Below are 16216 nucleotides of genomic sequence, written 5' to 3' on the forward strand. Positions count from 1 at the left end.
TTAATATGGGAAGGGAGCAAAAGGCATGACTCTAAACTGAGAGTTTGGCACACAGCCATTGGGGACAGGTGGGGGACGGGCTTGTGAGACAGCAGCAGGATGGGGCCGCTGCAATGGCCCTCAACTGCCTGACTCTCTCCACAGGGTTTCCAAGGCAAGACTGGCCCTCCAGGCCCTCCAGGAGTGGTTGGCCCTCAGGTAAGACCTTGCAGCATCCTGGAGCAGGGGGTCTCTGGTGTTACGGAAACACACGGGGCTACGGTCAGTTTTCTAGAGGAGTGGACCCCACTAATGGAGAGGCTTAAGTCCCACGGCAAGTCTGCTAACTGTAGGAGATAAGGTCCTTGAAAGGGGCTATGCTGACACAAAGCAGGAGACTCATGGAGCATATGACCTAGGCTGAGCGGTAGAGCGCAGGTGACCCCAGACCGAACAGGGCCAGGCTCTGGAGTTTAACTCTTCCCAAGGGTACAGGGCCCGTGGGATCTTCTTGTCTTGTGGACTTGTGAGGCAGAGTGGTCAGGGTCATGGGGGCTCTGATTTCAGCCAGCACAGATCAGTGAAGGGTATAGGTTACAACTAGGGCGGACAGCTTTAGAGCCAAGGACAGTCAGTAACCTGTCACCTTGCCACTTAGCAAGCCACACCTGACATAATGAGAAGTAAGAGGCTGACACCCAATGTCACCACAGAACTGGAGCCCATGGGGTCTTCTTCCCTCTGTGGCAAATATGGCAGCCCTCAGTATCTTTCTGAACACATCCCAGAAACAGTATCCAGAGGGGTGCAGGAGCAGCAGGGCACCAGCCATGGCTACTTCTGTCTACCTGGCTTCATCTTTTCCTTCTGGATTTTGGTTGGCATGCGGAGTCTTGAGAGAGAATAGAAAAGAGTGGTAGACCTACTGTGGGCATCACCATAGTCAGGACTGTACCCAGTGGTAGACCTACTGTGGGCATCACTGTAGTCAGGACTGTATCCAGTGGTAGACCTACTGTGGGCATCACTGTAGTCAGGACTGTACCCAGTGGTAGACCTACTGTGGGCATCACCTTAGTCAGGACTGTACCCAGTGGTAGACCTATTGTGGGCATCACCATAGTCAAGACTGTACCCAGTGATAGACCTACTGTGGACATCACCATAGTCAGGACTGTACCCAGTGGTAGACCTACTGTGGGCATCACCATAGTCAGGACTGTACCCAGTGGTAGACCTACTATAGGCATCACCATAGTCAGGACTGTACCCAGTGGTAGGCCCACTGTAGGTATCACCATAGTCATTCCCATACCCAGGCTCAGGGGAAGAGATCATTCCTTTGTAAGTCGCTCAGAACCAACCTGTGGCATGTGACAACATCGTCTCTCCCCATAGGGTCCCACAGGCGAGACGGGTCCCATGGGAGAGCGTGGCCACCCTGGTCCTCCAGGCCCCCCTGGTGAACAGGGCCTCCCAGGTGCTGCTGGGAAAGAAGGGACGAAGGTAAGTTTCTGGAAGCTTCCATACCAGGCGAATAATATTTTTCTAGAGAATCAGAACTTTGTTTTTTCTCTTGATCCTTTTGGACATATGGGCGATTTCTTAAACAAATGTCTCTCTGAAAAATTACTTGTTCAGATCCATTTTGCTTGAACTGAGGCAAGGCTTCAGCCCGCTGCGGATGGGCACAGGGGGAGTGTGGGATCAAACCATCCCAGGCCCTGGGGAGCACGCCTTCCCCTCGCTGCCCACTGCTCCTGGAACAGACTAAAAGCCCCGAGTCTCTAGCAGCCAATACAGATCTGGTAGAGAATGGTCCTTTGAAACCCCTCACTTGGACACACTGAAAATAGATTCTGAGAGAGAAAAATGAACATACCCCCAGCCTTGAGCCCAGTGCTGCCTCTCGCAATGCTTTTCTATAGTTTGTTCAGCCGGCTGGGGTGCCCCGAATTTGTGGTTTTAATGTTTGTGTGTTAACATAAAAATCTTCAAGTTTCCTTGAGGGGAACTAAAGACTCAGGCTCTCAGTCTATTTTTGTTGTTCTTTTGAAGCAGGGTCTCATGTGTAGCCCTGGCTGGCCTGAAATAGGCCATGTAGACCAGGCTATCCTTATACTCACAGAGATCCACCTACCTCTGCCTCCTGAGTGCCGGCATTAAAGGTGTGTGCCTTTCATCAGGGGATATTCTGGAAGATATTCTACCTTTCACGGCCACAGGGATGACAAGCCTGATGGTGCCTGCTTTTAGAAGTGATCATTGAACTGATAGCAATTTTCTTGAGTGGCTATATTTTTTTAACCACAAGCCCCTGGGATGTCCTTAGCTTGGCATGGGCCCATTGAGGAACCCTACACAAGTGCAGACTTTGATTTCATTCCAGCTCCCATTCAGCCTCTTCTGGTCCTGCTGGACTTGGCAGGTCTGGGACCTGAGAGAGAGTCACAGTTGGAATCCCTTCCCCAGATGTACATACAGAGCCAGCCTAGAGAACATGGCTTCCAGATGTGTGCAGGGGCTGAGCTCAAGTCCACGATGAGAGTTGAGAAGTTATGTCAGGTCCTGGCTTCCATCCCCAGCCTCCAACTCAAAACAAAACCAGAGTCTCTATAAAGTCAAGGGGCTAGAGAAAGCTCACGCCAACCCAGATCCCCAGTGGGTCTTGACAGAAGACTCACCCTGCTCCTCAGAAATGGATCCTGTGTCCTGGAGGTTGGAGCAAAGTCAACACTAGAGCTTCCAGGTGGGGTTAACTCCAGTTCTCTTTTCAGGGTGACCCAGGTCCTGCTGGCCTCCCTGGGAAGGATGGACCTCCAGGATTGCGTGGATTCCCTGGGGACCGAGGGCTCCCCGGCCCCGTGGTGAGTGAGGGGCCGGGTGGGTGTAGTGGTATGGCACACAGCCCTGGGGTTCTGTCTGAGGCCCTCAATCTATATTCTTACTACTTCTCAGGGAGCACTCGGACTGAAAGGCAGCGAAGGCCCCCCTGGCCCCCCAGGTCCTGCGGTGAGTCAAAGCCTTTCATCTTACCCTATCCTACAGACATGTTGTTCCACAGGCAACAAGAGCTGGGAGGGCGTGCCTAGGTGCCAAGGTCCCCACCGAGCATCAGGGGACAGTATCCCCGAGTCAGAAGCTGGCTTGATAGAATCAGACGGTCACTTTGAGGAACAGCAGAAAAGTGGCAGCTTAGAGATCTAAGTGACCTCCTTGGGCATGGAGGCAAGAAGGGAGGCCCACATTTGGTGTGGACCTCTTGGGTCAGCAGGGAGAGGTCAGTAGGAACTCTTCTTATGAACTTCAAGGACACATTCTAGAGGAGCTGGACTACCAGGCACAGGCAGGGAAGAGGTCTGTCTCTAGCCTGTAGTCCAGGAGCCTAACACGTTTCCCATGAACTAGCCCCTCCTCAATCTCAGAACCCCAACTGCAAGAGGCTTTACGACCCTGGACTCCCGGGCCTTTAGCTGTGGCTCCGTATCTGGCGCTGTTCCTCCCCCATATGAATAAGGGCGGTCAGCTTTGTCTCCTTCGCCATTCAAGCCTGCCCGATGGCTGTGCTCAGGTATAAAGCCCAGCTGAGTTTAGGAGTGACCTCTCCTAGCTGAGTTCCAGACTCGGCAAGACAGATGGGTGTGAAACTATCCTTTCTTTTGATCGGGCATATGGAAGGCTTGAGGATCGTGTTGACCTCTTGATGTGACCTCAAGCTTAGCCTGGATCCCAGTTACATCAGTATGTGCCCCATGGTCTAGGACATCGTCCTCTAAATCCATGAGAACTTTGTGTGCAGGGAAGACCCTATAGGGATGGGTAGGTGCCAGGCCTCTGGAAAAGACCATCGAAGACAGACATAAAATAAGACTCGTTCCCAGACACTTGTTTGGAGAGAGTGGGTGTGTAAGATGGATTATGGGAAAAAAAAAAGAGCTAAGAAGGGGTCTAATAATAGCCTTAAGTTCTAGACCAAATAGTTCATGCTTGCAGAAAGCCATGTAGGGAGTCGCTGAGGCCTGAAAAGTGGGGGGAAGAGTGGCGTGACCTGGTGATGCTTAAGGGTGTCTTCCTCTAAAGCAAGCCATTTTCTTACTGCACTTTAGGGTTCTCCAGGGGAGAGAGGACCAGCTGGTGCTGCTGGACCCATTGGAATTCCAGGGAGACCTGGGCCTCAGGGACCTCCGGGGCCTGCTGGAGAGAAAGGGGTTCCTGTAAGTACCACTTGAGATTGGGGTCCCCAACCATGTTTGGTCTACTCCCCCCTGCTGTTATCTCCATGAGCACTCCCCTGGGGTGGGAGGAGACAGAGGCTGTGGAGTCTGATTATCCTACAGGGATAGGTGCTCTGAGGAGTCCCAGGCAGCTCCGCCTGTCCTGTCCAGAATGCTGACATCACAGTGACTAGACATAGTCTGTCCCCTATAAACCTGCTCTCTGTCTGGCCTCTGTGCCTCCTGAGTAGCTGGCGCATACTAAGTCTGCTAAGTGAGCATTGCCTCCCCACTGGCTTCACCATGTAGCTGGGCCTTTTAGGGACAAGACGGTGTTTTGAGAATGATGAGAGAGCACAGGAGGGACACACTGGCAGAGGACAGCATGTAGGTCCCCCGAAAGTAGGGCAGGTCCTCCATAAGGCTTGAGTTCACTGGGCTCTGACACAGCCCTTCTGTGATCACCCAGCATGGCTCCCCAATCTGTTAGTGGCACCCAAGCCCCGACTTCACACCCTCAGTTCATATGAAGCTCCATGCCCTCCCATCAGCCCTGATTTCCCATGGCTGCAGGGTAGATTTTATCCCAGCTTCCCCATCTCATAGCAGAGTGCTGGAAGGAGCCTCGGTGGAGGACCAGCATGGGGCACTGAGCTAGACACATAGACCCGCTGACTTCTGCTAGTGACGCTCTATGTTCTGTGTCGTGCTCTCTGTGCTCACTGGGAGGAGGACCATTCAGACCACACCGGGACATCAGTACCATGGAGAACCTTGCCATGTACTCTTTGCAATTGATAACATTGTGGCATCTTCAGTGGGTGTCCAGGACACAGAGCCAGCTGGATTCTCTGTGCGACACAGAAGCCCTTGGAGGTTCAGGACGGAGCTCACAGACTCAGCTGAAGCTCAGTGTTTCCTGAGACTCCACAGTTAAGCAGAAACCTTGCAAGAACTGCCTTAAGCAGGGAACAGCTCACGGTCTCCCAGGATAGCTCCAGCAAAAGGGAAAAGTTGAGAGAGTCTGGGGTCTGCAAACTCCCAACCTGACAGGGATCGCAGGACAGAAGCCTGGAAACCCTGAACCTTCCAGGGCACTTACCAGCTTAGGGAGGACAGGTTGACTTGGAAGAGAGGGAGTGGGGTGCAGGAAGGATGGAATGGGCTAACCAAGCACCTAGTTCCCCCCCTGTTGCACACAATTTCATCCTTTGTGACATTGGAAGAAAAGAACTAGCTGAGGTGAGAAAAGGCTTGTTGCTCACGGGTGATGGGATTTCATCAAAACCAAGCACAGCGGGAGCTAGTGAGATCACAGGAGGTTATGAAGGGGCAGCTGTAAAGCAAGTCAGAGGTCTGAGGACAGAAGTGATAATTCTGTTTATGTATATATCTGTGTGCATGTATATCATGCTGTGTGCATGCCATGCATGTATATGTGTGACTACGCATGTTTGTATGCATGTGTATGTCTGCATGTGTAGTATACTTGTGCATAATATCCTGTGTGTGAACACGGCCATGGACATGCGTGTCTGTCTGTTTACTTGTACTTATGTATATGTGTGTGCTCACATGTCACGTGTACATGTGTGTGTATGCATGTCTGTTTGTGCACAGGTGGGGTGCCACAAAGAATTGACAGAATAGCACAGTTTGCAGGAGCTGCTGCTCAGGACGTCCTGGAGCACAGTGTGGTGTCTGCTCACCAGCTTGGAGGAGCCCAAACGGGCTCAGAGACTTAGGTTCACAAGCTCTGCTAATGAGCTTCCTGTCACTTTGACAAATATCTGAGAGAAAGCACTTAAATCAAAGGATTTGTTTGGGCACCGTGGTTCCTGAGGTTTCGGTTCGTGCTTGGCTTTGGGTCTATAGTGTGAGAGCATCCTGGGGTCGGACATGCTGGGCCAGAGCCGCTCACCTCACGGCAGCCAGGGAGGGGGTGGGCAGGTTCTTATTCTCCAGAACAAGTGTGGTGCCACCCTTCTTCTCAGTACCTCCAGCTCCTCACATCCCCACAGCCTCTACTGCGCACCAAGCCTTCACCATTGCACGCCTACACCTCGGCATCAACTGTGCCTGGGTTTCCTCATCCCTAATGGGTGGCCCTTCTACACTGCTCCCTGCCACCCTCAACCATTTCAGACCAACGTGTATGGGGCTGGATTCAAGGAGGTTCTAATCATGTGCCATTCTGAGCGAGGCTCTGGCACACCAAGGTGCCAGCCATTCAGGGTCCAGACTGGTTGGAATTGGCTTCCATGCCCCTGGCTGGTATGTTAGGACCACGATCGTCCTAACCACTGCCTCACAGCCTCAGCTTCCCGCCCCTGTGTCTCTCTCTGTGGTAAGGAGCCGGGGCAATGTGTTCCCAATATGAAACTGTATTGAGTCTGAATTGCCTGTCCTCTCTAGGGAGAGAAAGGTCCGCAAGGCCCGGCTGGCCGAGATGGCCTGCAAGGTCCCGTGGGGCTCCCTGGACCAGCCGGCCCCGTGGGTCCTCCTGGAGAAGATGGAGATAAGGTATGGAGCAGTTGGGGTGGGTGAGACCCAGCAGGCAGTGGTTGTAAGGACAGTGTTTTAAACAGCAGCGTATATGATAAAGAGGGTTCGGCTAGCAGAACAGTGCGTGCCCTTCGACCTGGCATGAGGGGCGATTTTGAAGTCAGCACACCAATAAATGACAACAACCAAGACCTGTAGTGTGTGTGTCGGTGGGGTGGGGGGCGGGAAGTCCTTGGCTCCTCAGCAACTCTGCTGCTGCCTGAGATGTGTGCAGGTCGTAACCAGAGCTGAAAGAACTGCTCCTTGCTCCCCCTTGAACCCTTTCATACTGGGACTGTGTGGGGCTTGGATTTAATGAGATTTTACTCTGAGTCTATTTTTAAGCATCTTCTCTTGAATGATCGAAGCCCTGTTTTTATTGCTATTTCTAATACCATTACAGAGGAGCCTAGATTTTATACTTCATTAAGGAAAGGTGGTGCGGCTTAGCTCTTCAGGGCCGATCTCCGTTTGTCATAGCTCTCTGGTGATATTTCTGACTTTGTCACCTCTGCACAAAGGACGCCTTAGTCTTATGTCTCCGTGTGGGAGGCAGTCCAACAGAAACACCAGAGAGGACATTAGACCACCACACCTACTATTGATGCCTTGGCAATAGTCCCAGTGTCACAAAGGAAACAAAGGAGCTGAGGAAATGGCTCAGTCAGTAAAGTGCTTGTCTTGCAAGCTTAGCACATGCGTTTGACACCCCCAATCCTTGCTTATAAAAGCCAAGTGTGGTGGTGTGTCTATAATCTCAGAACTGGGGAGGTAGAGACAGGAAGATCTCTGGGTTCTCTGGCTGGCCAGCCTGGTCTTCAGACTCGAGTTCAAGGCCATGACGAAATGGAACAGACAGCAAGTAGAGGACCTGCAGAGACAGCTCGGTGGTTAAGAACACTGCTGCTCTTATCTGGGGTTCAGTTCCCAGCACCCACATGGCAACTCACAACTGCCTATAATTCCAACTCCAAGGAGTCCAACACCCTCTTCTGACCTCCTCAGAGTGCTCGCATGCAGTGTGCAGACAGCCACGTGCATACATATGAATGTGTACCTACACACACACACATACAAACACACAGACACACACAAAGACACATACACACACAGACACACACACAGACACACACACACACACACACACACACACACACACACACACATCTGTGTACACGCAGACATCAAAGTCAGACCAGACATCAAAGTCACAGAAGGACATGGTTTCTGTTGGTGAGACCTGGGGCCGAGAGGCACACACTAACAGCATCCTCCCTGTCTGCCCACCCCCAGGGAGAGATCGGAGAGCCCGGGCAGAAAGGGAGCAAGGGCGACAAAGGCGAGCAGGTAAGAGTGTGCGTGTGCTGGGACAGCTACTGAGTGCAGAGCGCAGTCCAGGTGTGAGTGCGAGTGTGTGGGGGCAACCGCCGAGTGCAGAGTGCAATTCATGCTCCGCCATCCCAGCACTGCCGACTCCTAGGTCCCAGCAGTTGGCTTTCTTCCCTGAGAAGGTCCCATGCACATGCGTGTATCCATGTATGTTCAGGTACGTGAGAGAATCTCTTGGCGTCTGCCTGGGGGCCCAGCACTGGGCACCCATTCGTACCTTGGCCTTTCATGCATTCAGAGATGCTAGGGTGTGGGTGCTTCAGCCCTGTCACCCACACCAGCCCTCTCCAGTGCCATGAGCTCCCTCCAAACTGGGACTCATCTGAGCCTCAGATTAATGCCAGTGTCCTTACTCCTGAGGTGACATCACCAGGCTTCTCTCCAGGGCCCTGGCTCTCTGAGAGCAGGGCTTCTGTTCCTACTGGCTTTTCTCTCTCCCTGTTCTTGCACCCACAGTGATAGGTGTTTAGGACGCACGAGAGCAGGGGTTACGGTGGAGTCCTTCCTAGCTCAGTTCATCAGAGATTTGAGGGCTCTGATCCTTGTTGTCCCAGGGGCCCCAGGGGCCACAACAGGGCATGTGGTGGTTGCTGAGAGGACACATAATGTGACCTGCCTGCTTCTGCTACCCATAGCAACATGATCGTGACTGAACTGAGAGCCTTGCATACTTCTCAAAGCTTATAGCCTGGCTTGTGCTCTAAAGTTAATAGTTGGTGTTCCTCTGATGACGTTTGTACGGGATAAATCACATTGACCTACTCCCAATTCATCTGCAATTCCAAAAGCAATTATCTCTCTCTTTGATGCCTACAGGGTCCTCCTGGGCCTACCGGTCCTCAAGGCCCCATTGGGCAGCCAGGCCCTTCGGTGAGTATCTGTGTGGGATGACATAGCAAGGCCTGCCTCTCAACCTGTTGTCCATTCACGTGAGCTCACCCATGCTCACTTCCTTCCTCCAGGGAGCAGATGGTGAACCTGGCCCTCGTGGACAGCAGGGCCTGTTTGGGCAGAAAGGAGATGAAGGTTCAAGAGGTTTCCCAGGACCGCCAGGGCCAGTGGGCTTGCAGGTAACCACGGAACTTCCCGGGACCCTCCAGCAGAGGTGTCAGTCTCTCGCTGGGTCCGTTCTTCCTGTCATTTTAAGAACGGGGAAACACACACACACACACACACACACACACACACACACAGCTCATACATTGCTGAAGCTCCACTGACTGTGGAATCCTGGGAAATGGTGCCTTGTAAGAAAGGGATACAAAGTCCTCATCTGAACATACCACCTAGAAATGACAGCCATCAACCCAACCCACCTCATTCAGTGCTCTCTAGGTTACCTGCTCCTACACCATGACCCTACCTGACGTCACTAAAGCCATGTGCTGTAAAGCATGCACCGGCCTTTATGAGGCATGTTGAACACCATTAAGTATTCTTTGAACACAGGTCTTTATTTTGGAAGACACAGTTTTTAGTTACCGGTAGTATTTGGCATATGGTGGGGACTTGATTTATCCGGAAGGTTCCCCGCTGCTGGCTCATTAGGTTTATGGTTTTATGGGAAGCCACCATAAGCACTGTTGCCCATAAATCTTTGCATTCTCCTCTGATTATGTCCTCAGCAGTTTGAGCCCTGGAAGCAGGGAAAATCCCTGTGGAGGCAGGTTCATGGAAACTCATTTCAGGGCTTTCAGGAACCACCATGGGAGTGGTGACCCCAAAAGCCATGTGTGTCTCTTACAAAGTGACCTCTCACCACCATTTTCTGTCCACAGGGTTTACCAGGACCTCCAGGAGAAAAGGGTGAGACAGGAGACGTGGGCCAGATGGTAAGTGGCTGTGCCATCGAGACCTAGTACGGCTCCCCGGGTTTAGCTTTGGAGAAAGATGTTCTCGTCTTGTCTTGCTCAATGGCCTTTCTTCTTCCCAGGGCCCTCCTGGTCCACCAGGCCCCCGAGGACCCTCTGGAGCTCCAGGAGCTGATGGGCCACAGGGTCCTCCAGGAGGGATTGGCAACCCTGGTGCAGTCGGAGAAAAGGTGATGTCCGTCTCCTTGTCAGTGTCTGCTCCGTGGCTGCATGAGAAGTAGTGCGTTTGTGTGCAAACACAGGCCTGTGTGTGCGTGCACCCGTGTGCCTATGTATGTCCACACATATGCATGTGAGGTGTGTGTGTGTGTGCGTGCACTTGTGTGCTTGTGTATATACACACATATGCATGTGGTGTGTGTGTGTGTGTGTGTGTGTGTGTACATGTTTGTGCAGAGACACTCCCATCACACCCATCATGAAAATCAAAAGTAGATCACGAGCCTGAGGTGGGAGCTCTGACAGTGTTCATTTGTAACAACTGTTTGCAAAATCTAAAGCAATAATGTGCCCGTCCCATCTCCAAGCCCCACGGCTGCCTTCTGTCCAGTTCAGAACTGGTGAAAGTCACCTTTCTCCCTCCACCCTGAGCTTGCTCTGATGGCCTGCTCTCTCACGGGTAGGGCCTGGTCATTCCTTCCGGGTGGTGTTAGGGCCTGGCCCTTGAGACTGAGCACAATGAGCGCCCACGTGTGGGCGTGAATACGTGTGAATGTGTGCACACACACGCTTCTGAATACACATATGTGAGTGTGAGTACATGTGAGGGGCGCCATGACAGTTTCAGTGTGACACTGAGTTCCGCAGAGTGTTGAGAACATGGCCTTAGGAAGCCATCTTGGGCCTTGGGAGGGTTGGAAGCCTGCCTCCGTGAGGGCTTGCTTCTGATGTGGGATGGCATGGTCAGTGCTCTGCTCTTTATGGTATGAAAGGTTGGAGAAATGGGTGCAGGCGTAGAGGCCCCGCTGTTTCCTCCTTCCTGCCTCACCTCTGCACTGCCTTCGCTGGCCACCACCCCACAGGCCCTGCCTTCCTGTCTCAGCACTGCAGGAGAATGCGCTGGGCCACTGCGCTCTGCCCTGCTTGGCGTCCTTTGTTAGTCACATGTCCCGTTGCTGGGACAGAATACCTGAGAAAATCAGCTTAATGCCTACCAAGCTTGTTAGGGCTCATTGGTTGGGGAAGGCATGGCAGCCGGGGTGTGAGGTGTCTGATTACAGCACATCCATGGTCAGGAAGCTGAGCACCTGCTAGGGACAGCCTTTCGTGGCGTTCCTTGTGATTCGTACAGTATCCTACCCTCCACCACATTCCTCACACACTCTTTCTTCCTGACTGCCTCCCCACTGCATTCCTGTGAGCTATCTGGAGACCATAACCGTGATTCCACAGACTCCTGGATACCAGATGCTCCAAGGACTGGTAGAATGGCAGAATGGGCAGATGGACAGGTGCTGGCAGATGGACCCTCTGCTGTCACTTTAGTGAGGGAACCTTCTAACACCGACTTGTCTCCTCAGGGAGAGCCTGGCGAAGCTGGAGAGCCTGGCCTTCCAGGAGAAGGAGGTCCCCTGGTGAGTGTGGCCCTGGAGGAGGGATGGGATGTGCCCAGCAGGAATATTTGACAAGGCGCTGGACCAAAAGCTGCAATTTTGCCTCAGTTTCCCCTTCTGTGAAATGGGAATCATGGCCCTGCTATGCAGTACAATGTAGAACTGTGATGGAAAAATGTGGCACGCTGTGCAGAGTGAGCATATGTGCATTCACGTGTACAGACGTGGGGGTGACACACATATGTGTACGTGGACAGACCTCAACAATGACCCCACAACTCATGGCCACCAGCGACTACCATAGGCCCTTTCACAGGCTGCTGTGACGGTGACCATCTCTACCTTGCTGACGCAGGCTTTCAAGGGTAGCCTGCAAATAGCCAGGCCTCTAAAGGGTGGGGTGTGGTCAGGCCTAGGAAGCATCCCAGGGGACTGAGATGCCTCAGTTTCCTGTGCCTGAGAACCATGGGGCTGGAGATACCCCAAGTAACCCTAGCTGCCTTTCATTAATTCCAGGAGCCAGCCCTAATATAGGGCTGAGCCTAGACCTTGGAGGTTAGAGAAGGCCATGGTTCTTTGCCTGTTCTGTGTTACACATGGGGTTGCTATGGAGAATAGGAAACAAGAACAGCAACTATCCCCAGACTGGGACCCAGAGGATGCTGGGAAAGCGCTGCCAGTGAGGTGCAACAACGAGTCTATAGATGGCCCACTGTAGGCCAGCACATTTCAGACTCTGGGTGAGCACCCAGTAGACTCTGAGAACTGAACCACAGCTCTTCCTCCACAGGGACCTAAAGGAGAAAGAGGGGAGAAGGGAGAGGCTGGCCCCTCTGGTGCTGCTGGACCCCCTGGACCCAAAGGCCCACCTGGAGATGATGGCCCCAAAGGCAGCCCCGTGAGTAATGTTGGATACGTGGTGTCTGGGCAGTGCCCTGCACACAGGCCATTCTGAGTCCCTGGAGGGCCTGCATCGTGTGAACCCTGATCTGGGGACAGCTGTGCGAATGCTGTGGGTATCCATGCCAGCTACTGTTGAGGCTGCAGGAGGGGAGCAGGGAGGCGTGGGATAGAAACAGCATCCAGTAGGGGCTCACAGGGGTCCTGACGAAAGGCCTTCAGACCCAGGGTGCTGTTTATCCCTGCTGGCCCCAATTTTGCATCAGAAGTCAAAGGGGCTACCCTTCCTAGTCTCTAAAGAGCAGAAGGCTGCTGCCCCAGGCCTGTCTCATGGGTGGGTTTGCTACTCCGTGGACTCTTCAAGATAAGGCTCCCTGATCTAAAGTGCTGGTGGTGTTGGGACTGTCCCTTGTCTTGTAACCTGGGTTGTGGTGGGCAGAACAGGGTGTGCCAGGCTGCTGATAGCTTACCTCTTTCTTCTCAGGGCCCCGTGGGCTTTCCTGGAGACCCTGGGCCCCCTGGAGAGCCAGGCCCAGCAGTAAGTGTTCATCTTGTCTCTGATGCCTCTTGCTACCCCCAATTTTCCTGTTCTGTCCTTGGCTCCTCTCCTCTCCTGGGCTCTCAAGGGTACAGCACTTCTCTAGACTGTCCCTGCTCCAATGCCCAGCATTTGGGTTTGGGAAAGGGTCTAAGGACACACTCAGGCTGGAGGACGAACTTGATCTGTGCAGTGGAAACCACTTTCTTTTTCCCACAGGGTCAAGATGGCCCACCTGGTGACAAAGGGGATGATGGAGAACCTGGGCAGACGGTGAGTGTGTGGTCTGATGGCTTTCTGGTGGGAGCCTCCCTTCATTTTCCAGTCTTTAAGAGAAGCCCAAACCTAGGTCCCTTTTGACTGTGGGCAAACCTCAGGAGCCCCAAGGACTTGGTGAAGTCTGGGACCCTTCCTCCAAAGGGAGGGTGCATATGCGTCCCAGCAGAGGACCCTGCAAGGGCTCTGCAGAGTACCCCACATCTCATCCTGAATGTCAGCCAGAGCTGACTGACTGGTGTAAAACCTCCCGTGACTTGGTCTTGAGCAGCTTTTTTAATGTGAAGTGGTCTCTTTGGGATGGGACCAGATGACTTCTTCAGGTCCCTGGGCTGCACTGCGCCTCTCTCAGAGGTCTCTTCAGCCCACGCCCAAGGTGGGACTAGCTCCTAGGAGGACTGACTGTCGAGGTCTTTTCACTGCTAATGAGAAGGTTGCAGACTGGTTGATTAAAACAAGATAAGTGTGTTGGGCTTAGTGCTACAGGCTAGAACGTCGGGATAGAGGGTGGGTGGGGGGGGTGTCTTGCTGTGGCTTAACAAGGGAAGAACAGATCTGTTGGCCCATGCTTCTGATTCCAGCACTCAGGAAACTGAGGCAGAAGGATTGCTGCAAGTTGGAGGTCTTTCTGGCCTACATAATGAGTTTAAGGTCAGCCTTGCTTTTAGAATCAGATCCTGTCTCAAATAGCAATACTGTAGTGGACGCCATCATGAAATTGGGAGGGGAGTTGGGCTTAACCCCCCCCTTTTATAATTCACTCACTTCTCCAGTGGTGTTGAAATCTAATCATACTCACGTGATCTGACAAGCAGGCCCCTCTGTCAATACCAGCACAAAGGCAATTTGATATATGAGCCTGGGTTTCAGAGGCCATCCAAACCATAGCACTGATCCAAGGGCAAATACTTGTGTCACTGGTCTGAGACAGGCAGCAGTGGAAACAAAGGGCTGGGGACACAGGCTGTGAGCCATACGTGTTCTGCCCATTCCCCTGTTCCCCAAGCCCCTTCCTTGGGCTCCAGGCTTGGTCCTTCTGCAAATAAGAGGTAGGAGGTGGTAACATGTTGGAGACCAGACAGCAGAGTGCCAGGTGCAGACCTGTCCCACGGGATCTCTTTGCTCAAGGTCCAGCAACTGTGGGATGTGAGTTGGATTCTCTGAGCGTCACCAATAGGACACAGGGTGTGAAGGCTGTAGGTACTTTGTTGTGGACTTGCTATGCTCATACCAGAGAGAAGGCCGTGCAGAGCTGGCCATGGAAATAGATTCCCGTGTGTTTCCTTGCCTGTGGGCAGCATAGTCGTGTGTCCCTGATGGGACGAATTTCTAATGCTGTGTTCTTTCTCCTAACCAGGGATCCCCAGGCCCTACTGGTGAACCTGGTCCATCTGGGCCTCCAGGAAAGAGGGTAAGTCCTTCTGCCCACCCCTCCCCACTTGCTGGCTGCTTCCTGCACAAAGCTCTCTACCCCTTTGTGGAGTCCTTGGTGTCCCACATGCCCCAAGGAGGATACATGGATATCTGAAATGTGGAACACACTCATCAGATTAGATATGTGAGGTGACACGGGTGGGTAGAGTAGCCCCTGAGGAAGCAACGTTTAGACCAGGGGTGTTTTAGGATGGCCAGTGACTGACCCATTATACCATCATGTGGGGAAAACATCTTCAAAAACTGGGCTCTCCCTGCTCCTAGACCCGACCATTATGAGCAGAGGAGACCAGGCCTAGGAACAGACATCTGCATTGCAAGCTCTGGTGGGTGCCTGGACTTCGGCACTTGAGCTAAAACGTGCACAGGCAGGAGAGGGCCTTCTATGTGCAAGGGACCAAATACATCTCTAGATCTACCAGAGGCCTTGCCAGCACCTGGAGCTGTGGGACCCCTTTTGGGGACCTGCATCTTCACTGCACAGTGGTCCAGATGGCCTCATAGCCTGTAGCTTCCCTGAACTCTAGGCCTGGTCCCCAATCTCAAGTCTTAGTTGTTCTATTGTTTTTCTAGGGTCCACCGGGCCCTGCAGGCCCTGAAGGCAGGCAGGGGGAGAAAGGAGCCAAGGTAAATTACTCTGGTAGCCATAACATCTGTGGGCTTGAAAGGGCAGAGGACAGAGGAATCAGGGAGGCAGAGGGAGGTGGGAAGGGGCAGGGAGCCTAAGGGAGGATGAATAAGGCAGAGGGAGTAGGCGGAAAGAGGGCGGGATCAGATCATGCCCAGTCTTTAACCTATGACTGAGGGGAAGTCAGCGCACACAGGAAATGAAGTCTTGGGAGACTAGAATTGCTACCACCTGAGTGGTCCATGTGGTGCCCAGCACTGGAACACCCAGCCACTCTCGAAGTGAGGTGACCCACGTGGCCAAGATGAGAATATTTGCCGTCTTCCTTTGAGATGTAGTGAGCTCTGCATCTGGGTGCTGTGTGGCCTGGCACCGGGTGGGTGACCGTCTGTGGTCAGCTGGAGTCAGGGAGTCACTGTGTTTGGATAACAGATTGGGGCTGGGGACAAGACAGCTTGTACAGGAAGGTGGAATGTGGCGCCACTCGGGACACATGGGAGCACCTCCTCAGCACCCCAGGGATTTGGGGGCTGGGCCCTTTGAGCCTCTGGACATCTACATCCTCCTCTGCAGGGAGAAGCTGGCTTAGAAGGCCCTCCTGGGAAGACTGGCCCCATTGGTCCCCAAGGGGCCCCTGGGAAGCCTGGCCCTGATGGTCTTCGTGGGATCCCTGGTCCTGTGGTGAGTGGCCTACCAGGCCTGGGTTGAGGGAGAGGTGCTGATGGAGGCAGAGTGACACCATGGACTCTGTTTCAGGGTGAGCAAGGCCTCCCAGGATCCCCAGGCCCTGATGGTCCACCCGGCCCCATGGTAAGCAACATGCACTGTCACTGGGTCAATAGCATTGGGGTATTGGAACCTCTAGGACAAGGACACTGACTCCTCTCCTC

At 53.2% G+C, this 16216-nt stretch overlaps 1 protein-coding gene across 3 annotated transcripts in view; it reads left to right on the plus strand.

The window, feature by feature from the left end:
* The window catches only part of Col5a1 (collagen type V alpha 1 chain), a 148623-nt gene that overhangs the window by 112299 nt on the left and 20108 nt on the right, over positions 1–16216 (plus strand). For all 3 annotated transcript variants that reach the window (XM_006233873.5, NM_134452.2, XM_063284748.1), the window contains exons 38-56: positions 145–198; positions 1378–1485; positions 2757–2846; positions 2938–2991; positions 4086–4193; positions 6609–6716; positions 8031–8084; positions 8943–8996; positions 9089–9196; positions 9905–9958; positions 10060–10167; positions 11518–11571; positions 12341–12448; positions 12935–12988; positions 13208–13261; positions 14622–14675; positions 15272–15325; positions 15900–16007; positions 16083–16136. In XM_006233873.5, the coding sequence (XP_006233935.1) occupies positions 145–198; positions 1378–1485; positions 2757–2846; positions 2938–2991; positions 4086–4193; positions 6609–6716; positions 8031–8084; positions 8943–8996; positions 9089–9196; positions 9905–9958; positions 10060–10167; positions 11518–11571; positions 12341–12448; positions 12935–12988; positions 13208–13261; positions 14622–14675; positions 15272–15325; positions 15900–16007; positions 16083–16136 (1440 nt within the window). The remainder of the gene's footprint in view (positions 1–144; positions 199–1377; positions 1486–2756; positions 2847–2937; positions 2992–4085; positions 4194–6608; positions 6717–8030; positions 8085–8942; positions 8997–9088; positions 9197–9904; positions 9959–10059; positions 10168–11517; positions 11572–12340; positions 12449–12934; positions 12989–13207; positions 13262–14621; positions 14676–15271; positions 15326–15899; positions 16008–16082; positions 16137–16216) is intronic.

Source organism: Rattus norvegicus, chromosome 3 (genome assembly GCF_036323735.1).
Source record: "Rattus norvegicus strain BN/NHsdMcwi chromosome 3, GRCr8, whole genome shotgun sequence".
Classification (NCBI taxonomy): Eukaryota; Metazoa; Chordata; class Mammalia; order Rodentia; family Muridae; genus Rattus; species Rattus norvegicus.